Here is a 25,612-nt window from a genome sequence, read left to right as displayed (position 1 = left end):
AAAGAGAAAGCAAAGTAATCCAATACTGTTGCATCATTCTGGACTGAAATCTTGTGTCCCCCAAGACATTCATCTGTTGGAGCCCAATACCTAATGCGATGTGGAGATTATTTAGAAGTGGGTGGGGCCTTTGTGAAGTAATTAAGTTTGGAGGATGTTAGGGTGGGTAAAGCCCTCATGATGGAATTGGTACCATTTTAAGGAGATTTAAGAGTCCTGAGCTCTCTCCCTCCATGTGAGGAGGACACAGTGAAAACACCATCTATGAAACTGGAAGAGGACTCTCATCAGACACTAAATCTGCTGGCACCTGGACACCTCAGACTCTAGAACTGTGAGAAATAAATGTTATTTAAGCCACCTAGCCTATGGTACCTTTGTTACAGCAGCCCTAACTGATGAAAATAATTATCCATTCTCTTTTTATACAGCATCCTAAATTGTCTTTACTCCATTGAACAAATTGTTAATTTTTAAAAATGGCATCTGCTGATACTATCAAAGAAATTTACAATATTGGATTTTTAAAACTTGTTCATTATAGATACTCAATATATATTAAACAACCATAAAAATACCAAAATTGAGATAAACTGTTTTATACTGGTGTAAATATGATTCTAGTAAGCAAGACAATTTTGTACTCTTTCATGTGGTAATAATTAAATTCATAAAATTATTATTTTAGGTGTGCAAATTCCAAGCCAAGTTGACTTATAATGACTTGCATAATTATGAGAACTGTTTCATTGCAACCTTCCAATTACTTCTGTCAATAGAAATGTGGTTACTGAAGTGTATTCTTTTTAATTCTCTACCCAGATCTTTACATTATTGTCCCCAATAGATAAAATGCTTGCTGAACAAAGGGTAATCTTTAGCTAGAAAAACATTGAGGTGGATTTTTACCTGAAATATTCTTCTGGTAAACAATTTTAGAATATTTTAGAATTTTACTTGAAGGCTTTATGCCTACTGAAATACAATTAGGGTCAATGTTTGTTTCATAGTATTTCCTCTGAGAATGCAACACTCTTACTGTTAGAATTCTTAGAGACAGAGCTCACCATTACATTCTTGATGTGTTTGCACTTGCAGGTAGGCACTAATTTTGGCCAAGAGGCTGTGAGTAAAAAGGATGGAGATTTTATATATATATATATAAAAATATAAATAACGAGAGAGGGAGAGAGAGAGCACTGTTCACTAATTTGTCTGCTAGTATATGGCTCTACTGGAGAGGCATTTCATAGATTTTGGAAAATAATTATGTATTTTCAAAAACTATACTTTGTGCTATTACCTGTCTCTATCAGTTAGACATAACAGATTTTAGAAAGTAATTGCATATTTTCCAAACTAAAATTTACCAGTGTTATGGGAATAAAACAGACTATGTATGCTGTGGTTTTGTGACAACAAATTTACCAAGAGATCATAGTCATATAACAGAATGTAGGTTTATTTTTTGCTAGAGTAAAGTCAGATGTGGGTTTGCAGCTTTATACCTTCTTGAGGATACTCCATCTGTAACACATGGCTTTGAAGGCCCCTTCTAGGAAATAAGGGCATTATACAACAAGGATCTCAGTCAGTAACTGCCACAGCACATGCAAGTGATATGTATCAAGTCCACTCACAGACATGTTTCATATTTGAGGGCCTTTACTTAGGACACTGATGCCAATCATAAAAGCAAGTTATCATTACTAAGTCCAAGCTCATACTGCTTCCCGCACAACAGACCAATAATGGAGAAATGAGCTACTAGGGCAAGGAAGAGTGATTTTGTTTGGAAAGCCAGCATATCAAGGAGATGGTGGACTAGAATCCCAAAGATCCAACTTTCCTGAGTTAGAATTCAGGCTTCTTTTACACTAAAAAGGGAGGGAGTAAAGTTAAGACCAGACTTCAGAAAAGTGAAAGTTACTGAGTCATGTCCAGTCCATGGAATTCTCCAGACCAGAATACTGGAGTGGGTAGCCTTTACCCTTCTCCAGGGGATCTTCCCAAACCACGGATTGACCCCTCGGTCTACCCATATCGCAGGCAGATTCTCTACCAGCTGAGCTATCAGGGAAACCCAGATGCTAGATGAGATGTGTTAATATCTTTCTGCTTGTAGCCATTCACAGGTGAGCCTGGTCAGGATGTTTCTTATAAGCTAAAAAAAAGGTATTTCAGCTTAATGCTTGCCACCTGGGAAGTAGGAGTCCCAGAGATGGGCAGTTATGTATAATTTAAGCTTGCAAACAACATCCCTTTAGTGGTTAACTTGTAATAGAATGCAGAGTTTCTTCCCTCTTATTATTGGAAACCTTGATAGTGAATATTTACACTGAAGAGAAATTCTAGTGGGGTCATTTAGACAATTCAGTTCAGCTCCGTCGCTGACTCTTTGCGACCCCATGAACTGCAGCACACCAGGCCTCCCTGTTCATCACCAACTCCCAGAGTCCACCCAAACCCATGTCCATTGAGTCGGTGATGCCATCCAACCATCTCATCCTGTCGTCCGCTTCTTCTCCTGCCCTCAATCTTTCCCAGCAAGCAGGTTAAAATACCTATACTATCAACTCTGCCTATTCCTTTGTGGCCTCTTGAACAACAGTTTACCTCAGTTTCTTCATATATAATAACACCCGATTAACATTACTGTTTTAAAAATTACATTATTGAGATTGACCATAGCACTGTGCATGGAAGCAACAACCATTTATTTAATGAGTGTTAGATACACATTTATTGGGCTTCTGCAGTGGCTCAGTGGTTAAAGAATCCTCCTGCCAATTCAAGTAAAATTCTAAAATATTTTAAAACTATTTACTAGAAGAATATTTCAGGTGAAAATCTACCTCAGTGCTTTTCTAGCTAAAGATTACATTATTATCTCCAATAGATAAAATGCTTGCTGAACAAAGGGTAATCTTTAGCTCCCTCTGGAATATCCCCTGGAGAAGGAACTGGCAACCTACTCCAGTATGCTTCCTGGGGAATCCCATGGACAGAGGGGCCTGGAGGGCAACAGTCCATGGGGTCGCAAGAGTTGGCTGCGACTTAGAGACTAAACTAAACCATAGAAGTAATACATGTGTGGTGGTGGTTTAGTCGCATCCAACTCTTGGCGAACACGTTAACTGATAACAATGGTCCGAAATCAAGTAAACATTTAAAATTTCTGTCTATGAATGGCAAGAAGTTGTTTAGAAACTTAAAGTTTTAAAAATAAATTTGAAGTTACTTCATATATTCACTCAGTTAGTCATTACTTAACCAAGAGCCTAACTCTTTGCCAGGTGCTCTCACGGCCAAAGGGACCTTGTGGAATAAAATAAACAAGATCTATTACAAAACTAGAGGAGGTGGAGGGGAAGAAATTAAATGGCCCAAAGGAATGGCCTCAGTGAAAAAGGGATTTGATCTGATCTGACGCACACTGTATCACAACTAGTCTTGAGCAGGACTCACTTGCTGAAGTGTGAGTTTTTGAAGCTGGGAAAAGAGCCGCTTAGGTTGGACTTACCTTCCTTCAGTCCTGGCTGAAGGTCAACGCTGCCAGTCTCGGCGGCAGGTTACCTGGGCTTCCTTTGAAGAAAGGAGAGAGACTTATGGGCGTTCCTGGTTCGCTTCTCAGTCATATCAGCCTCCCGCAGGGCAAACACACCCACCGCGCTCAAAGGTGGCGCATGCGCAGCGGACCACTTGACCACGAGGAAGGCGTGCTGCCTCCGGTCCATACGGCTCTTCCAAGCTCAGCAGAGGCCTGCGGGGTGAGGGGAAGGCTACCTCCACCTGCTGGCCTAGGACAGATGTGCCCAGGCCGTCACACTTTTTACCAAAGTCTCTGGGAAGCCAGACAGGGTTTATGCGAAGCAGCCGGCTACCTGTGCCTATGAGAGACGGACAGCACTGTGGGGACGGTAGGTTGAGAGCTCACCTGCTGCTCCCCAGAGGCAGGCGTGGTCCAGGCAGGGTCGGTGGCTGAGCCCTGCTTGCAACGGTGGTCCTCTAGGGCTGGTAGACCATTCTCAATACCACTTTACGGCTGATCCTGGGGCAGCCTCTGACTGAAGCCAGCGGTCCTTAGGTTCTCTTACCGAAAGTTGACTTTGGGTCCCTAAATGTGCTTCCTCCATCCTGACTGTGAGAGCTTCCAGAGGTCATGGTCCATCAGCTGCGCCATCCCAGCATCTTTATCCCAGGTAACGAAGTTCTACATCAGCATTCCACCGGGAAGGGCAAAGCCTAGTCATAAAAGTCAGACTCTAGGACGCCAGGGCCCAGGCAGTGTCGGGGTAGTAGATGAAAAATATTTTCTGCTGGCTGTGGTGCCAGAGAAGGGTCACCTCCGTGCTACTCCTGGACCAGACAGGTCCAGATGCCCTTGAACTGCATACCGAAGGACCTCCAGTTCAAAGCCACCAGTGCAGCAACCAGGACAACACTGTGAGGAACATTTACAAGCAGAGGAACGAGTAAGTACAAAAACCCTAAGGGGAGAATGAGATTGGTGTGTGCAGGTACAGAAAGGCAATCAATGCGGCCAGACCATGGGGAGTCAAGAGAATAATAGAACAGAGAATCAGTCAAGAACCAGATTATGTAATATTTTAGAGACCACAGTAAGGAATTTGCACTATCATTTGGTTGGCTTGGGAAGCAGTTGGAGGGTTTAAAGCCAGTAAGGGATATGATCCCAGTGGCTCACTGCTGTGGATAATGTGCTGTGTGTGTGTGTATGGAGGGCAGGAAGCAAGTGTAGAATAAGCTTATCTGTAAGATGAGATCAAGATAGTACCTACCTACCTCAGAAAATTGTTATAAGTATTTAATGAGTGGATGTACATGAAACTCATAGACTAGTGTTTAGTGTATAATAAACACTCGGCTTCTCTGTCCACGGGGATTCTCCAGGCAAGAATACTGGAGTGGGTAGCCATTCCCTTCTCCAGGGGATCTTCCCAACCCAGGGATCAAACTCAGGTCCCCTGCACTGCAGGCAGATTCTTTACCATCTGAGCCCTCAGGGAGGCCCAAACACTACAAAAATGTGTGTTAAATTAAAAAAATGCCTTATTATTTGTTTTAAGAATTACAAATACACAGTGCTTTTGACTTTCGAAAAACAGCCACATGATTTGAAACAGGCTATCAAAGGGATAGGTTATCCTTAAGGTGGGGGATGATGGGAGATGGGCACATTCTATCTGTGATTATTGAACTCATTCTTTCTTCAGGTCTAGTTCAGTTATTATTTTACTAGCAAAATTTGTAAACCAATAACTGGAAGATAACTGTTATGTGCCCAAATTTGCATTAAAATAACTGATTACAAATTCCATCAGGACAAATATTCTCTATTTTAAGTCTCCCATGGTATCTAATAAGATGCCTTATATTTGGATAGACATCCAAAATGGTCTGGCATTAGAAGGGAAACATTGAAATTGAAACACTGTTAAAGAGAGTATTTGAGGACTGTGAACACTAAATGGATGTTTAGGAAAAAAATTTAAAAAATCAGAGTCATATATGTAAAAGCCAGACATTTAACAATTAGTCTTACAGATACTATACCTGAAGATACTCTATTTTACATTGAAATAGTAAAAATTTTGTATTCAATTTTAGCACTTTATAAATCAATTAAGCAATATATAAATATACATATTCTGATAAATCTAGCTCTTGAAAATTATCTCTTCACAGAGCTCATTAGTGAATTTCATTAATTCAAATGGAAATTTAGCATATATTGTACATCAAGTGGAGATGAAGTTCTTTTTATGTTTAACTCTGTAATTCAGTACTGTACATTAAGTGTTTTGATGTATGATACAAAGTATGGATTATGCTTAATGCACAAAGCTTTGAAAGATGAAAAGCGTAACAGAAGCTTAACAGTTATGCTCCCTTAAACAAAAAGGTGAACACAGTGGCGAGAAAGAAAGAAATACAAGTATTTTACACATAGTTAAGGAGGATGTGTGTGAAGCTTTATATAGTTAGAGAGTTAGGGCAAGGATGAAAGGGGCAGCCTGGAGCATTCTTCCAGGGAAATTTTTTTCAGCTACTTAGTAGTCACTTAAAGCTTCCCAAGATACTCATTGTTCTCCATACAAACGGTATTGAAAAGGTTTTATTTTTTGTTTCTCAACTCTTACAGGTTGATGATGGTTTGAGAGTAGTTTACAACTCAATTCTAACTGGTCTTGCTTTTGCCCCTGTGTCCCTATTGGCAAGCTGGAGTGATCGCACAGAAGCAAAAGAAAGGGCATAATACTCCTCTGCTCAGAATACTCAGATCCCTTCCATCAGATTCAAAGGCCTCACATTGGCCCAAAGCCCTAAATTGTTCAGTTTCTATTTCCTATCTAACCAAACCACCTGCTTCCCTACCCCTATATCATTTCCACTGTTTCAAACACAACAGGCATGTAACTGATTCAGGGTCACTACTGTCTGGCCTACTCTTCCCACCGACTGTGGTTCATTGATTACTTCCTTCCCGTCTTTGAATCACCTCAAAGAAGACTTTCTCTAACCATACTATTTAACTATTTATAATTACAGCTGCCCATTCCCCATCATCCTGTCATTCTTTATTTCTGCCCTGCTTTCTATTCCTCCACAGATTTATCGATAGATTACTGTTAGATTACATATTTTATTGATTTGTCTGTGACTGTATATGTGGACATGTGTATGCTGGGTATGTGTCTACCATCTCCAATTTAAGATTCATGAAAGCAAGATGATTCCTTTGTTTTCTGAGTCATAAAATCCCTATAATATTTCCTGGCATATTTTAAGTGTGCAATATATATGTGTTGAATAAATAAAGGGAGCATACTAGAAAGAAATCAATTTGAATCATTAGGTAGTAAAGTTTTACTTTAAACAGATCTCATCCTTATAATGTATATTTTGAGAATTTTTTCTATTTTTATAATTTCTATTTCTTTTCTGTTTTTTTTAGTTAAAATATCTGTAATAGTCATATACAAGAAAAAAAATCTGAAAATGATGTGACCTGATGGGTTTGTAATGTCATGATTTTCTTTGAGTCTTTATAAAATATGACCATATAAAAATGAAAGAATAGAAAAGTTTTTCACTTACTTTTGTGTGTGTTATTTGATGTGTAATTTGTTTCTTATAATTAAAAATTATTACATTTTATGAATTGTACAAAGCATGTACATAACATAAGAAAAATAGACAATATATTCAGCTTGACTGATTGGCAGAGCAGTGTTCCTTTCAGTAGTTTTGAAGGGGGCAGATAATATTATAAAAACTGACTACCTTCCATTGTGGGAAATTTAATTAATTAATAGCGTTTTGGCTAAACATAAATTTAATTATTTTTACAACTTCATGTGAGTCTATAATTATCTCAAGATAAAATGATTTTAAAATTAATTTTACCTAATTTCATTTTTACTTATCCATTTAATAAATATTTTTTTAGCAGCTATTGCATTTCCCATATATGTCACAAGTGTCCAGAATAAGTATGGTGTTTAAAACCTGGTGTTAGAATTTTGAAAAAACAAAAACAATGTCTGTGTTCCCATGAAAAGTTTATAAGAGTTCTAGAAGAAAATAAAGTGGAATAAAATGTAAGATATCAGTAGGTGGTACCATTTTTGATAAGATGATGATGAAAATTATCTCTAAGGTGAAAATATTTTAAAACAGAGGGAGTGTGCATCTCAAATATCTGAGGGAGAATATTTCAGGAAGAGAAGGTGTCAACTACAGGTCTAGAAAGCTGCAGACAATGTTTGGAGTCTGGGGCTGGAGACATAGTTTCTGTCAACAAATGTGTATGAATCTCTCCCATTCTTTCATTTCATCTGTGTCTTTGAGACTTTTGACAATAGAACAAGCTAAAAAAATGCAAGAGTGCATAGAAGATAGAAATTTACTGTTTCATGATATGGAGCTTATTGTGTATAGTCTTGTAGTGATGTGAGGTAGAGAAGCTCTACAGACAGCAATGGAGAGATTCAGCATTTCTACCTTATTACACATTCCTCACAGTTACCTTCCCTCTATTTGTAATGGGGAAACAGGTTTCTGTCTGCATAATAATTATAGATATATTTTTAACAACTGGTTCATGGTATAATTTATTTCAGAGCAAATTGAACAAACTTGGCTCCCTCAACCTCACTTTCTATCTGGTTACAGTCCTCTCTTTTCAGTGGCATAGTCCACTTTTTGCCCCTGCTTTACTTCCATATTCTGTATTTTCATTCCTCTATTGTCTTGCATATGTCTGTTCTTATACACACAGGTATAAACACACTCTTACATGAATGCTGCTTTTCATATGAATTGCATTTCATACTGCATTGCAGCTTGATTTGAACATGTCAAAAACAATAATCACATATTTTCATCCTTTTATGATTGGTAAAATACAATACATTTGACACATAAGAGTGTAGTAAATATTTGTTACATGAATAATATTGTTAAGTTAAACACACTAAACGCATTGAGGCAGGCAAGTAAATCCCAGAAACTGAGTTGTTCCTTTTGCATTAAAGGTTAAAACATGTAAATGACAATGATTGTGTGTGTGCATGCGCGCTCAGTTGTGTCCAACTCTTTGACACCCCATGGACTGTGGCCTTCCAGGCTCCCCTGTCCATAGAATTTTCCACCCAAGAATACTGGAATGGGTTGTCATTTCCTTCTCCAGGGGATCTTGGAGGGATCGAATCTGAGTCTCTTGTGTCTCCTGCATTGGCAGATAGGTTCTTTGCCAGCTGAGCCACTGGGGAAGCCTGGCAATGATAAAAACCATCTTTACACTTTGTTCTGCCTATCTTTGCGCCAGCTAATTGATAGAAGGGCACATTATCCACTTTAGTCCTTATACCAATCTTTGGATGTGGATACTATTATCATTCCCATTTTACAGATAAGAAAACCTAGCCATAGAAAAGGTAAACAACTTACTCATCTTCATTCATTTAAAAACAAGAGAAGTTAGATCATATAACATCTGATTCCATAATTTATACTGGTAAACCTGTGCTACAAAATAGAGTGGAAGATTTTGCTTACAATAACGAAATCCCTATTTCAACCTACTTAGAAACACTTATAAAGCAAAATGGTTTCAAGTAGAGCTAGATTCAGTGAAAAAACATTATGTAGCCTCTATATCCTGTTGCTAATGTCCACTTGCTCCATCTCAGGCAGATTCTTTTCTTTACACTGCATACTGAGCTCCTAGCAGCTTCAGCCTATATTCTATATTCATGGTCCCATAGCAACATCAGTTATAAAAGGGACATGATCTTTTCTAAAGATTTCCTTTTGTATCACGAACTAGACTGCATACATAGATGCATACATACACTTCAATCCTAAAGAAAATCAGTCCTGAATATTCATTGGAAGGACTGATGCTAAAGCTGAAGCTCGAAAACTTTGGCCGCCTGATGCGAAGAACTGACTTATTGGAAAATACCCTGATTCTGGGAAAGATTGAAGGCAGGAGGAGAAGGGGATGACAGAGGATGAGATGGTGGCATGGCATTACTAACTTGATGGACATGAGTTTGAGCAAGCTCCGGGAGTTGGTGATGGACAGAAAAGCCTGGTGTGCTGCAGTCTATGGGTCTGCAAAGAGTCGGACACGACTGAGCAACTAAACTGAAGACTTCATACACATAAGGGAAGGAGAGATCAGTGAGGAAGGCCATTTCAGATTTGTAGATGGCACATTTAATAAGCAAGGAAACTTATGCATTGCAGCTCGTTTTGGGCGGCTTCAAGAAGAGTGGATCTCCATACCTGCCCACAGACTTAACTAAGTTCAGTCACATATATCATCCAGGTGGTCTCAACAATATCTCACTCTCTCAAGGCTGAATATTTGAAAATGGTTCCATCTGTGGGAATAATGAGCAGAATGTAAGTTCCAGGGACAGGGGAGGGGCTGAGTAACCCCCGGTTGCCCAGGTCCATGTCATTGATCAGTCTGTGGTTACATCCTCTCCATTGTTGATGAGTCCAAGCTCATGATGCTTGTTGTACAAGTAAATACTGAAACAAGTTGTTGAGGCAAAGAGTAGCAGCTTTATTCAGAAAGCCAGCAGATCCAGAAGATGGTGGACTAATATCCCAAAGAACCATCTTCCAGAGTTAAGAATTCAAACTTTTTTATACTGAAAGGGAAGGGAGTGTGATTGACCGCTACAGACTTCTTGATGCAGGGATCCTTTGTTCTTGCAGCTGTTCATGCAGGTTTGGTCACAATATTCCTATAAGCTTCCAACAAGGCAAATGGTATTCTCTGTTTTGCAGTGTTTTATTTCTGTATAACTGGAAAAGTGTTATATACCTTTAAAGATCAGAGCTTTGAAAATGGGCTACCCTGTGTATTTCAAGCTGCAGACAACATTCTTATAGCAAAAGCAATGAAATACAAAGATTAAAAGAAGTAGATCCTTTATGGAATCAGATTTGTTCTTCCCTAGTATACCATGACCTCCTCCAATATTATGCTCCTTCTGCAGAAGGCTCTTCAGGTCTGAATGGTGTGATTAGGGCCTATTGTTCCCGTCTGAACTGTGCTCTCTGATATATAAGGCTCAGATGGGTCAGCTTTCAGTTACATCCCCACTGTGAACTGCAGGTAGGGTAAATACTCTACCCTTCCATCAAGTAAACATATACATTGAGGGTTGGGGAGAGATTTTAAGTAAAACTTGTGCTCTTTCCAGAAGAAGGGTAAAACTGCATTGAGGGAACAAAAAATATATGTGCCTATTAGAGATAAATAATGATTTATTCAATTCATGTAGATAATTAAATGCCTAAAGTAGAGGTTGAAATTATATGTTCTAGATAGTAGGAAACCATCATCATGAATACAAAGAAATGTTTTCAAAGAATTCTATAGACTCAGAGGAAAGGCAGTGAGTCTATATTTTTTTTACAATTGTATCCTCAGAATTTAGAATGGCACCTGGCACAGAATGACCGCATTATATATTTCCTGATTGGAATTAATATAACTGACTTGAACAATAGGCAGGTTAATGAAGGAGAAGATTAAGGACATCACTTTGCTGACAAAGGTCTATATAGTCAAAGCTGTGGGTTTTCCAGTAGTCATGTGTGTATGTGAGAGTTACACCATGAAGAAGACTGAGTGCTGAAGAATCGATGCTTTCAAATTGTGGTGCTGGAGAAGACTCTTGAGTGTCCTTTGGACAGCAGGGAGATCAAACCAGTCATTCCTAAAGGAAATCAACCCTGAATATTCATTGGAAGGACTGACACTGAAGCTGAAGCTCCAGTACTTTGGCCACCTGATGCTAAGAGCCAACTCATTAGAAAAGACCCTGATGCTTTGAAAGATTGAAGGCAAAAGGAGAAGAGGGCAGCAGATGATGGGATGGTTAAATAAATAAATAAATAGCATCACCAACTCAATGGATGAATTTGAGCTAACTCTGAGAGAGAGTAGAGGACAGAGCAGCCTGATGTGTATGCTGCAGTCCATGGGGTTGCAAAGAGTCAGACACAACTTAACAACTGAATAATAACAACAATCCCGTGAGATGTCACAAAAACATTTCAGTGTAGTCTTACCTCTTGTCTTTCTTATCCACTCTCAGAATTTTAAACCAATTTCTGTGTTATAGCTAAAAATGGTGATAAGTAAAAAACCTAAATCTCCAGTCTTAGCTGCTTCTTTGATCTTCATAATTATAAATGAAACTTTCCTTTTAGATTAGTTTTCCCACTACTTTAGTATGTTTAAAACTGCACACATTATCAGTTCTCCAAAGTTTGTTTCTTTTTCTAAATATCAGTTTAATAAATTATACCACCTTGTGTGTCTGTGGAAGCTTGAAATCTAAAATAATTTCAGATCTCCCTTTTCTATATCTCATGCTTGAACAAGTGTGAACTTGTGGAAAGGTCCTTCCAATTCTACTGCCTCACTATATTTTCATATCTATGTCTTCCAACTTTATCAATTGGAGGTACTTAGGAGGTACCTTACTTAATATCTGGGTTATCCAAAACTTATCCTTTTTTTTCAGCTTTATTGAGATTTAATTGATGAAATTGTAAGATTAAAGTATACAATGTGATGATTTGATATTTTTATGCATTGTGAAAGGATTACACCCATTGAGTTAATTAACACCTCTGTCACTTTTTTGTGAGAATATCTAATTTCTACTCTTGGTAACTTTCAATTATATAATAAAGTATTATCAATTATAGTCACCATGCTCTACATTAGATTCTCAGACCTTAGGAATCTTATAACTGAAAATGTGTGCCTTTTTACCAATCTCTCCATTTTCCCTCCACCCCCAAGCCCCAGGCAACCACTTTTCTGCTCTATGTTCCTGTGGGTTCAACTTATTTATTTTTTTTTCAGATTTCCACCTGAAAGTAATATCATGCAGTAGTTTTGTGTGTGTGTTTGGCTTATTTCATTTACTGTAATGCCACTGAGGTGGTTCATCCATGCCGTGCAAAGAACAGAATTTCCTTTTTTTAAGGCTGCATGTGTTGGTGGCAACAGTGGTAAAGAATCTGCCTGCCAGTACTGGATATTAAACCTTTATATATATGTCATTTGCAATATTCTCTTAGATTTCATAGGTGCCTTTTTGTTTTGTTGTTAATTCCCTTTGATGTGCAGAAACTTTTTAGTTTCATGTAGTGCCACGTGTTTATTTTTACTTCTGTTGCTTTTACTTTCAGTATCAAATAAAACAGTCCTTGCCAGAAACACTGTTGAGGAGCTTGCCTCCTAAATTTTCTTCTGTAAGTTTTATGGTTTCATCTTTAATTCATTTTGAGTAGAATTTTGTATATGATGTAAGATTTGGCATCCAATTTCATTCTTTTTTTTTTTTTGATATGGCAGTCTGGTTTTCTCAATATCATTTATTGAAGAGACTATCTTTTCTCCACTGTATGTTTGACTCTTTTGTCAAAAATTAACAGACCATATACACACAGGTTTACTTATTTCTGGGCTCTATCTGGTTCCATTAATCCATGGGTCTATTTTTATCTAATACTAAATTGTTTTGATTACTGTAACTTTGTAGTACAGTTTGAAATCAGAAAGTGTGAGGCCCCCAGTTTTGTTCTCTCTCTCAGGATTGCTTTGACTACTTGTTTTGTGTATGTGTGTGTGGTTCCCTATAAAACTTCAGTTCAAGTCATTCCCTCAGTTGTGTACAACTCTTTGCAATCCCATGGACTGCAACACACCAGCCTTTCTTGTCCATCACCAACTCCCAAAGCTTGCTTAAACTCATGTCCATTGAGTCAGTGATGTCATCCTACCATCTCATCCTCTGTTGTCCCCTTCTTCTGCCTTCAATCTTTCCCAGCATCAGGATCTTTTCCATTGAGTCAGTTATTCACATCAGGTGGCCAAAGTACTGGAGCTTCAGCTTCGGCATCAGTCCTTCCAATGAATATTCAGGACTGATTTCCTTTAGGATTGACTGGTTTGATCTCCTTGCAGTCCAAGGGACTCCCAAGAGTCTTTTCCAACACCACAGTTCAAAAGCATTGATTCTTCACTGCTCAGCTTTCTTTATGGGCCAACTCTCACATCCATACATAACTACTGGAAAAACCATAGCTTTGAGTAGATGGGCCTTTGTCGGCACAGTAATGTCTCTGCATGGACTATAGTCTGTCAGGCTCCTGTGTCCACGGAATTCTCCAGGCCAGAATACTGGAGTGGGCAGCTGTTTCCTCCTCCAGGGGATCTTCACATCCCAGGGTTTGAACCCAGGTCTACTGCATTGTGGGCCGATTCTTCACCATCTGAGCCACCAGGGAAATCCATATAAAACTTAGGAGTTTTTTCAAATGTCATTGGAATTTTTATAGAGTTGCTTTAAATCTGTAGATCACTTGTGTAGTATACACTTTTTGAACAATGTTTGTCCTTCTCATATATTAGCCACATGGAATGCATTTTCATTTAATTGTGTTTTCTTCAGTTTCTTTCATTAGTGTCATAGTTTTCAGTGTATAGATCTTTCACTTCCTTGGTTAAATTTATTCCTAAATATTTTATTCTTTTTGAGTCTATTGTAAATGTGATTTTCTTAATTTCTCTTTCTGAAAGTTCATTGTTAATGTATAGAAATGCAACTTATTTTTATTTATTAATTTTGTGCTCTGTAACTTTATTGAATTTTTTATTCTAAGTTTTTAAAAACTGAGTCTTCTGATTTTCTGTATATAATGTCATCTGCAAATAGAAAAAGTTTTATTTTTTCGTTTCTAATTTAATGCCTTTTATTTCTTTTTAATGCCTAATTGCTCTGGCTAGAATTTACAGTACTAGGTTGAATAAAAATGGTAAGAGTGGACATCCTGGACCACGAGGAAAGTCCCAATCTTATTCCTGGTCTTAGGAAAGAAAAGGTTTAACATTTCATTATTGAGTATGATATTAGCTGTGGTTTTGTTGTATATAGACTTTATTATGTTGAGGTATTTTTTCCATAGCCATATTGTTGAGAGTTTTGTTATGAAAGAAGGGTGAATTTTGTGAAATAATTTTTGTGCATCTATTGAGATTATCATTGATTTTTATCCTTCACTTTGTTACTGTAACGTATCACACTGATTGTTTTGTAGCCTCTGCACCATCCTTGCATCCTTGGAATGAATCCCGCTCTACCATGTTGTATGATTCCTTTAATATCCTGTTGAGTTTGTTTTGCTAATATTTGTTGAACATTTTGCATCTGTGTTCATCAGGGATATTGTCTTGTTATTTTCTTCTTTTTTTTTTTTTGTAGTATCTTTGTCTGCTTTGGTATCAGGGTAATGATGGCCTATGAGCATAGGTGTATTCTTTATTCTTCTATTTGTTGGAGCAATTTGAGAAAGTTGACATTAGTTCTTATGTAAATTCTTGGTATTATTCACCATGTTTAATTTCCTTGTTAGTAATTGGTCTTTTCAGATTTTCAGTTTCTTCCCAATTCAGTCATTGTAGGTTTTATGTTTCCAAGAATTTATCCACTTCTTTTTGGTTGTCCAATATGTTGCTTTATAATTTTTTCATAATGATTGCCTATTATCCTTTCTTTGTATTTGTGTGGTATCAGTTGTAATGTCTCCTCTTTCATTTATAATCTATTTATTTGCATCTTCTCTCTTTTATCTTTGTAAGTCTAGCTAAAGTTTTGTCCATGTTGTATATCTGTTAGACAGTTCTTAGTTCCATAGAACTAGTTTAATAAGATTCTAAGCATTTTAAATTCTAGTTCAGTAACACTTGTTTTGTGTGTTGTTATGATCTATCTTGGAGAATGTTCCGTGTGCTTTTGAGAAGAACCTGTTTTCTTGTGCTGGTGGATACAGTGTTCTGTAATTGTCTGTTAGGACTATCTTGTCTAATGTATCTTTCAAGTCCATTGTTTCTTTATTGAATTTTTGGCTGAATGATCTAGCCATTGTTGAAATAGAGGTATCTAGGTTCTTTACTATTATTGGATTACTGTCTATTTTCCCTTCATATATGTTAATACTTGCTTTATATATTTAGATGCACGTATATTGGGGAAACAGTTATTAATGTTATATCTTCTTGATGAATTGATCCCTTTATCATTATATAATGATCTTGTTTGTCTCTTGCTATAGTTTTTGACTTAAAGTCTGGTGTGTCTGATATGAGTATTACTACCCTTGCTTTCTTTTGGTTTCCATTTGCATGGAATATATTTCCATTCCTTCACTCTTAATCTATGTGCATCCCTAAATTTGAAGTGTGTCTCTTATAGGCAGCATAAGCTGATATTTTTTTCCCCACTCAGCTACTCTATGTTTTCATTATGGAATTTACACTTAAGGTAATTATTAATAGGATGGACTTATTGTTGTCTTTTGTCTGATTTACCTAGTCTATTATTGAGCCCTCTACTGAATTTTTCAATTCAGTTATTGTTTTCTTCAGTGCTGTGATTCCTATTTGGTATTTTGAAAATATTTTCTTTTTGTTGAAGTTCTTATTTTGTTCATACATTGCTCTTTTTAACTCGGTGAGCATATTTATGACTGATATTTTGAACTCTCTATCAGTTAAATGACTTATTTCTGTTTCATTAAGATCTTTTTCTGAAGATTTATCTTGTTCTTTTTTGAGGGGAACATGCTCTTTCGTGTCTTCATTTTCCTTGACTTTCTGTTGGTTTCTGTGCAGTAGAAAAAACAATGTTAGTCTTTGTTGGGCTGCGGGGCGGGGGATGCTGTTTCTCATGTAGGGGATGAACCTTGTCAGTCAGCTCAACCCAAGTACCTGGTTGATTCTCAGTCCTTTGTCTCAGATACATTCTTTATTCTTAGTGCCCCCCAGTAGTTGAGGATGTGCCAGGACCTGTCAGTGTCCCAAAGGGAAGAATCATAGTCACTGCTAGATGCAGACTTATTGGAAACCAGACCCACAGGCAGCAACTGGGATAGTAGGTTTAAATGCCTTCCAGGAGGAACTGGGAGATGAAACATTTTGCCTGTTCCTTCTGTTCTGAGCCTGAGTGTATAGCCACAGGGGTGGGGGTACACTTGTACATATTAAGTACTATTTCATTTGCTACTGTCCTGTGGGTTTCATAAATGGAAGCCCGATTGGCTGTAAGAGCCAACTGATCTGGATATTCATCTGCAAAAGCTGCAGCACAGGTGTGTCACAAACTCCTTCCAGGGAGATACAGGTGACAGCCTGCACTATAGGGAGATTGACCCTGCACTATTTGCAGATTGACCCCTTTCAAGGAAAGACTGGGAGATGGGTGTTTTTATCTATTCCCTCTCTGCTAAGCCCTGGGGAGATAGCTGGTTAAGAAACCTTTCTTAGTTTGCTATAGTCCTTGAGACTCATGAATGAAAGCCATGTTAGATGTTAGAGCCCAGTAATCCAGGTACCTGTCCCCTGAGTGGCTGTAAACCTGGGACTAGGCTTAGGGTTTATAGCAACAGTGTGTTTCAACCTTTTCTATCCAATTTGATGTGGGTATTTTCTTATTCACCCAACATGTAGGAGTTGTTCAGTTAGTTTCTCAATTTCTGTCAGAGGTCATTGTTTCGTATGTAGCTTTACATTTGATATGTCCATGGGAGGAAAGTTCAGGAACCTCCTATGTCACTATCTTGGTTAACCTTCCTTCAAGAAAACTCTAAAAATAATTTTCTTTTTTTAAAAAATTTATTTACTTATTTTAACTGAAGGCTAATTATAATATCATGGTGGGTTTTGCCATACGTTTACATGAATCAGCCACGGGTGTACATGTGTCCAATGTTCCTTCTTTAACTGGAATTTCATACTCTCAAATTCTATTTATTCCATCCAGTTTTTCCTGTTACTCGTTCTAGACTCAGTGGTTATTCATTTCAGTGATGCTTTAATTTATATCCTGAGTCTGCTTCTCTTTACCTATTACCCAAATCCTGGTCTAGAGTAGTTTTTCCCACCTGCTTTATTTTCCCTGGACCTCTTGCTTGACATGGTAGAAAGTCTGATATTGTTGTTGTTGCTCTTTTTGAAGATTTTATGTTTAGCCAATAAGAGCACAAGAGGTAGAGGTCTTAAGGAAAAATCCCTGGGCAGTGTTGAGCAATGAGTGAAATGATTACACTCAAAGTGACTGACTCCCTGTTTTGTGGCTTTTTGTGTTGTGACAGTAATATTCAAGCTTTGTGGATAAACAAAAGGTAAAGAGAAGTGCATTTTATAGAAAAAAAAAGTGGGATAGGATTTTGTTAGTATTTAGAAGTTTTTGTTGAGAGGATAATGAGTCAAAGACTGCTCAGAATTTTTTAGACTGAAGTCAGAATGTATAGTATCCAACAAACAAATCCAGACTTTGTAAGGAGAGATGCTGCTTGAAATAATTATTGCAATGAGGAGGATGGGACTGTTGAAATAGAGGGAGTACAATTGGATTAGGGAGAACACTGGACATAAGCTCTGAAAAGGTCTGAAGAGTAATGTAAAGTGGGGCTTTACTGTATAGAGAGGAGTGAAGAAGGCTAGAAGGAACTGAGAATAGGATGAAAGAGTGGCATGATAGGATAATAGATCAGGGAATGTTTTAGTCTAACATAAGTCTGTTCTTGGAAGAGGCTATTAGGAAGTGTCTGTATGCTGGCTCAGACTGAGGGTGTAAGAATTCAGGGACCTGGGGAAGGAGAAAATCTTAACCAAAGTTTGGGTAATAAACATTTTATTCTGATCAATGGGGACCAAACAGTTCAGCTAATTATTTATGAGGCAATACATGGAGATTTGGAGGGTCAGTGTCTAGCCTTGTCATAGGTACACAAGGGGAGACACCCGTGAATCTCATGTAGGTCATATGGGGAAGGGTGGTTCTGTGTAGTAAGCCATTTCCTGAAACACAGGATTGTGGGAGAATGTCTTAGCGTATTCTCTTTTTTAGCATCACAGGGCTTGGGTAAATTTCAATATGGCCATTGGAAAAACAGAAGAGAGGGTCTAAATTAGGAAAGAGAGGTCTAACTTCGTACATTATTAGTAAATTATCTTAGTAAAGATGTACTCTGCTGCTGCTGCTGCTAAGTCGCTTCAGTCGTGTCTGACTCTGTGCGACCCCATTGACGACAGCCCACCAGGCTCCTCCATCCCTGGGATTCTCCAGGCAAGAACACTGGAGTTGGTTGCCATTTCCTTCTCCAGTGCATGAAAGTGAAAAGTGAAAGTGAAGACTCTCAGTCGTGTCCGACTCTTCGCGACCCCATGGACTGCAGCCCACCAGGCTCCTCCGTCCGTGGGATTTTCCAGGCAAGAGTACTGGAGTGGGTTGCCATTGCCTTCTCCGAAGATGTACTCTAGACGGTTGATAAGATGAAGCTTTGTGGAGAGGAGAGGGTTGAAAATACTGTATCTGAAGCCATTACCCAGGACTTAAAACAGTTTGTACATTTTTTCGTGAATGAATAAACAAAAATGGGTAATATTATCTATAGTGAGAAATCAGGTCTAGGAATTATCTTATTGATTCAAGAAAGAATTTTTTTTTGTATATTTGACATTTTTGCTTAGAGCCTTAATAGACATCTCCAAAGGAATTCTCAATTGTAGTCATTCTATGCACTAACTCTTCACACTTAAAAAAAAGTAACACTGATTCTTCTTAGTATCCTCAGATCAGTAAAAGGGGCTACTATTCACTGACTTATGTTATGCACAAAGCTAAGAATTATCCTTGCTTCATTTCTACTCCATATTCAATCTGTCAACAAGTACTTGTGAGGCTGTCTTCAAATATGTGCTGAATTTGATTACATGCCCTCACTTTTTCTGTAACCATCTGGGTTTATACCATCACCCAGTGCCAGGAGTACCATAATAACTGTTTTTTAAAAAAACTCCAATTTGGTTCCCTTAGACTCTGTTATCCACCTAGCAGCCAGAATGATCTTTTAAGAAGTTTAATCACATCATCCTCTGTTTTAAACCAATTTATGACTTCCCACTGCTCCCAGAATAACACTAAACCTCTTCTTATGGTCTATGAAGCTTTACATAAAAGCTCTCACTACATAACTGTGGGATCTATTCTTTTACATTCTTATTCTTGCTCACTAGTTTGGTTCCTAACTGATCTTCAAAATGCCATGTGTTGCAGGTGAATAGGAAATAGTCCTTCTCTTCTCTCTGTCTAATAAATCTTTCTCCAGATTATCTTTTATCCTTTTGTGCATTTCCTTCTCTTATACGCATGCTGATGGTTATTTCAGCATTCACTGAAATTTCCCTTAACCTAATTATTAATTTTTAAGTGTTTCATCTGTGCCTCATTTTCTCATCTGTAAAATGGAACACAGGATGCCTATATTAAAATTGTAATTAAATGCAATAGAAAATTGCATAGGATCTTTTCCAGAACATAACATTAATAATTATTGTCATCTTCAACATCACACCCACAAAAAAGCATTTTACTAATTTATATGCATTCTTGAATTTGTCTCGCCTAGAATAGAATGAAGTCCTATGAGGCCAAAGACTTCGTCTTTTTATATCCTTTACAATGAGTCAAATACAATATCAGGCACACAATGAGGAGTCAGTAAATATTCATTGAATGAATGATTTTTGTGAGAACGGTAGTCTAATCATCCCCTCTATATGTGTGCTTTTAGTTTTCAAAAGGCACGGGTATTCTCATGTCATTCAGGTGGTGGTATTTGTTTTAAGAGAATACAGGTGAAGTCAGGGAGAGAGAAAACCAACAGTGTATCAAAAGGGAAAGATATCCAAGAGCACTGGAAAATCGTTTATCACCATTCAAAACATAAAAGTAGCTCCAGTGACCCATAAGCAGCTCTAATGACCCAGACAGAAGATATAGTAAGCCAGTAATTTTGCTGATGCTTTTAAATCAGACATCTATTGCTTTTTGGTCTAGTAACTTGCCACACTCATGACTCTTCCTTCCTTTGTCTGCTATTATTTCTTTCAGGACTTCTTAACTACTTTTCTCCTTCTACTGTATTATCTGTTTAGCTTTGCATTTAAACTTTTCGATATAGGTTTTATTGTAATATAATGATATTTTGTGGGAGATGATGACATTTTTGATTGTCTACTTGATAGCCATCAGCCACATTTCTTACTGACAGTAGCTTTATTTGGTTTAGACAACAATGTTCAGCTGTGGTTATTACTCATCATTGTTTTAGTTCAGTCCTGCATGTCTGATTCCCAATTAAATCAATTGTGAGTGAGAAATTAGGGATTGCCTATTAGAGAGCTTTGAGAAAGGTTTTATTTCCTGAAAAAATTGAGAATGTCATGAGGAAAAATTGCTTTGCTCCTATTCCCTTCCATTTTTTCTGCGTATTCTTGGAACGATATAATGCCTGAAACTATGACAACAGTCTTAAACCATGAGGTTTCAAGCCTTAGATTTAAAGACAATATGCTGAAGATGTGGAGGCAATGCTAAATATAGTTATGTGCTCAATGCTATTCTTAACTGTAATACTTGACTCAGTGCTATTCTTGATTAGTCCTGGAATCACTGATATCCAGACATCTGATTAAGTGTGCCATCCGTTTCCCTGAGGTTGAAGCCTCCTTAAGCCGTTTTTTTTTTTTTTCAACAGAACAAATCTGATACACCTACACACACACACACACATACATATACACACAACCTAAGGGACTGATTTCTCTAGACAGGACACCAAAACATCAAGGAATGCCTTTAATATTCGAGAAGAATGTTTCATCTAGTGCTTTGTGAACATGACAACAGGGTCACAAGATTCAAGATACATGGCCAGTAATGCATAAAGGGCTGTTTATAACCTCTCTGTTCTCAAAAGATGACTGTTGGAAGGACAGGGACTTAGGGATACTCCTTGTATTTGGTTCTGAGGTATTCTGACATATTATTTGGAAAAGTTGAAGAACCAACCTTTTTATGTAACACCCATAATAGATCACAAAACAGCACAAATGTCTAATGTACTCCTAGCTGAATATCTGTCCTGTGTTTCCATACCTCATGCTCCCTTACTCAACTTTATATAGACCTCTAGTGTGAGACGGAGAAGGCAGTGGCAACCCACTCCAGTACTCTTGCCTGGAAAATCCCATGGACGGAGGAGCCTGGTAGGCTGCAGTCCATGCAGTCGTGAAGAGTCTGACACGACTGAGCGTCTTCACTTTCACTTTTCACTTTCATGCACTGGAGAAGGAAATGGCAACCCAGTCCAATGTTCTTGCCTGGAGAATCCCAGGGACGGCAGAGCCTGGCAGGCTGCCATCTATGGGGTCGCACAGAGTCGGGCACGACTGAAGCAACTTAGAAGCAGCAGCAGCAGCTAGTGTGAGATGACTCATAACTTTTGTCTTCTAGAATACAAGTAGAATGTTTAATATACAGACATTAAGGACTTACAGATTATGAGTGAAAAATAAAGCTGTGCTCCAGTGCCAAATACTAGAACGCAAACATCAGAACCTAATGTAGGGTGATTAATGCACAGTGTGTACATACATTTATAAATGTATGTTTTTCAACCCCAAATCACTAGTATACAGCCAGTCATCTATTCTGTATCTAAATACACAAACGGTTCATTAAAGGACTTTAGATTAGTGGTGTATGAAAAAGACCAATCACTAGTCTATTCTACTTTTGAATATTTTAAATTGACTTGTTCACCTTGTCTAGTATACTGAGTTCATTAAATGTTTTACCTCTCTCCTTCATAAGTAATGACAAGTCATTTAAAGCAAATCCGATTATTCTACTAGATAACCTTTCAGGATATAGCTTTTGTGTATGTCTCAATCAAGTGTAGTACTTCTTTGAAAAGAAGAAAATACTCTCAACCGAATTGAATTATTAGCATTTCCAACAGTTGTATTTTAAAAGTATGTCAGAAAGTGACATAAATTATTAGTCACAGTCATTCATGAAGCCATATTATAAAGTGGTCTATCACATTTCAAACCCTTCGTTTTGTCATTCTTAAAAGTAGTCTTCCCCCAAAAGAGGAGGTGGTGGACCTATCACTAAAATGACATGAATATCAGATAGTGCTGACAGACGGGACCCATTACCACATTCCCTGTAGTGCTGCAGGCTACAGAGGGTGTGTTGAAAGACCCACATTGACAGTGCCAGTGGAGTAATTTATATACCCAGGTTTTCTGTATATTTGAAATAAGTAACTGAAAGCATCATGTCATAAACAGCATTTATTAATCTGTTAAATATTTAGAAGAAAGTAGCATATAAATATATACCACATATGATAGCTTGTTAACACATATCCATAATACTTTAGGAAATGGCAAATTCTGGTCATTTCTCTTCAGTTTCAAAACTGAAAACTGAAACCATGCAGGAACAGAAAACTCATCTTCCTCTACAAGAGGTACTTGTACTTAAGAAATCTGTTCGTTGAATCCATCCTGTTTACTATACCTGTGTTAGAAATAAATTATCCTTAAAATATGTTTTAACATGTTATGAGATTGAGATATGAGATTACATACAAGTGAACATACAACTGTACAACTTGATGAATTTCCACAAACTGAAAGCACTCATAATATACATAAAATGCATAAACCTTAAACGTACAACTCAAATAGTTTTTTTTATATGGTAGTACATTTGCAATAACCAACCAGATGGATACACAGAACATTTCCCACACCACTCAAGATTCTTCCTTTTCTTTTCCAATCAGTACATCTTCAGAGCTAAGTAATTATTCTGACTTCCATAGTCATAGACTGGGGCTTCCCTAGTAGCTCAGCTGGTAAAAAAAAATCCACCTGTAATGTGAGAGACCCCAGTTCGATTTCTGGTTTGGGAAGATTTCCTAGATGAAGGGATAGGCTACCCACTCCAGTATTCTTGCCTTGAGAATCCCCATGGACAGAGGAGCCTGGTGGCCTATAGTCCATGGGGTCGTGAACATGACAGAGTGACTGAGCGACTGAGCACAACACAGTATCATAGTCATAATTAGGGTTTTTTATTTGCTCCATTCTTTATTTTTTATTCCATTTTTTTTTTCCTCTCAGTGCTTATGTTTATATTTTTTGTATTGAGATATCTTCTGTTTACTAATTCTATATTCTGCTTTTAAATTCAAGTGCTTAATTGTATTTTGTAGTTCTAAAATTCCATTTGGCTTTTTAAATCTGTTTTAATTTTCTGTTGAAATTATCAGTGTTCGTATTTTTCAGTTTTTTCCTATTTTTTTAAGTATTAATCATAAGTTAAAGAAAATTTTCTTGTCCAGATTATCCCTGCATTTGCTTCTCTTTTTATCTCTCTTTTGATTTTTGCTCAGATTATTAAACTCTTTACATGTATGGTGATTTTTTTTTTTTTAATTATGTGGCTAGACGAAGAACCATAGAAGTGGGAAACAATATTTTCTGCTAGAGACAGTTTTCCTTTGAGGCTGAGAACCTGCTCACTTTGATTCAATCAGAGTTGTGTTGCTATTTTGGTAAGACCCAGCTCACTTTGTTCTTCAGGGTGACTCTCCTGGCATTTTTAAAAATTCAATCTATTTATTTTGGCTTCATCATGCAGTATGTAGAATCTTAGTTCCTCAACCAGGAATGGAACCTACACCCCTTGCAGTGAAAGCCTGGAGTCTTAACCAGTGGACCACCAGGGCAGTCCCTCTTCTGGTATTTTTAAGACCCCCTCCTGGGTATCTGACACATTAGACCTAAGAGACTACAGGAGTTTCAGTTCTACCCATGATGATTTTGTGCTTAGCTTTTTGTCCTGCAGTCCCACAAAGCTTCAACTGTGATAAAGGGAAATTTTATTTTTCATGGTAGATTTCTTCCTTCTACTGAAACTTTGTCTCCTAAATACTGTTAGACAGCTCAGCTCTCTAGTCTTCCTAGCTACTCCCAGAAGTCATGGTTAGAAGCCGAGCTGAATTTGGGGCTCTGCTTGCTTGCAGTCCATCATACCAACTGTACTCAGCTGCAAAAACCTCATTGCTTTTTCTTTGCCCCAACAGTAAAGACTTTGCCTGGGCCAAGCTAGATCTTCAATTCAACCTATGCTTAGAAAAGGCAAATAACTCCCTATTTTAAGTTCATCTGGTTTTTGATTGATTCCACAGTTCTTCAGTTTTGTTTTTTTGAAAGTAGTTTATTTATTCATTGATTCTTAATTGGAGGGTAATTGCTTTACAACAGTGTGTTGGTTTCTGCCATATATCAACATGAATAGGTAAACATATGTCCCATCCTTCTTGATAAAATAGAGTTTTAAAACTTATTTATTTGTCTTTTGAAGCAGTTGCATTGAATATTGGCCAGCATGAACTTTGACATTTTTCACCATGATAATGATAACTTTTCGTGTAAAGTTTTGTACTAAAATAGATTATCTTTTTGACTCCTCCCTCTTAAGCCTTTACTTGCTCAGAGTACTATTTAAGAAATATAACTTTTTGCTTAAGAACTACATGGGTTTTATTATTTCACTTTTTATCAGTGTTCAGTTCAGTTCAGTTCAGTCGCTCAGTCATGTCCAACTCTTTGCGACCCCATGAATCTCAGCACACCAGGCCTCCCTGTCCATCACCAACTCCTGGAGTTTACCCAAACCCATGTCCATCGAGTTGGTGATGCCATCCAACCATCTCATCCTCTGTTGTCCCCTTCTCCTCCTGCCCCCAATCCCTCCCAGCTTAGGGTCTATTCCAATGAGTCAACTCTTCGCATGAGGTGGCCAAAGTATTGGGGTTTCAGCTTCAACATCAGTCCTTCCAATGAACACCCAGGACTGATCTCCTTTAGGATAGACTGGTTGGATCTCCTCGCAGTCCAAGGGACTCACAAGAGTCTTCTCCAACACCACAGTTCAGAAGCATCAATTCTTCGGCGCTCAGCTTTCTTCACCATCTAACTCTCACATCCATACATGACCACTGGAAAAACCATAGCCTTGACCAGACGGACCTTTGTTGGCAAAGTAATGTCTCTGCTTTTAAATATGCTATCTAGGTTGGTCATAACCTTCCTTCCAAAGAATAAGCGTCTTTT

General features: G+C 37.7%; 1 protein-coding gene across 1 annotated transcript in view; it reads left to right on the top strand.

Moving 5' to 3' along the window:
• The first annotated feature begins 3,710 nt into the window (after nucleotides 1–3,710).
• Nucleotides 3,711–25,612, top strand: part of LOC145507884 (uncharacterized) — a 542,600-nt gene continuing 520,698 nt past the window's right edge. Inside the window, exon 1 of the mRNA XM_081495372.1 lies at nucleotides 3,711–4,475. Coding sequence (XP_081351498.1) covers nucleotides 4,303–4,475 — 173 coding nt within the window. The 5' untranslated portion in view covers nucleotides 3,711–4,302. The remainder of the gene's footprint in view (nucleotides 4,476–25,612) is intronic.

The sequence above is a fragment of the Giraffa tippelskirchi genome, chromosome 5 (assembly GCF_054371585.1).
Source record: "Giraffa tippelskirchi isolate mGirTip1 chromosome 5, T2T-mGirTip1v1.2.pri, whole genome shotgun sequence".
NCBI classification, from domain to species: Eukaryota; Metazoa; Chordata; class Mammalia; order Artiodactyla; family Giraffidae; genus Giraffa; species Giraffa tippelskirchi.
Note: the sequence above shows the minus strand (reverse complement) of the source record. Positions and strands in the feature narration are given on the sequence as shown.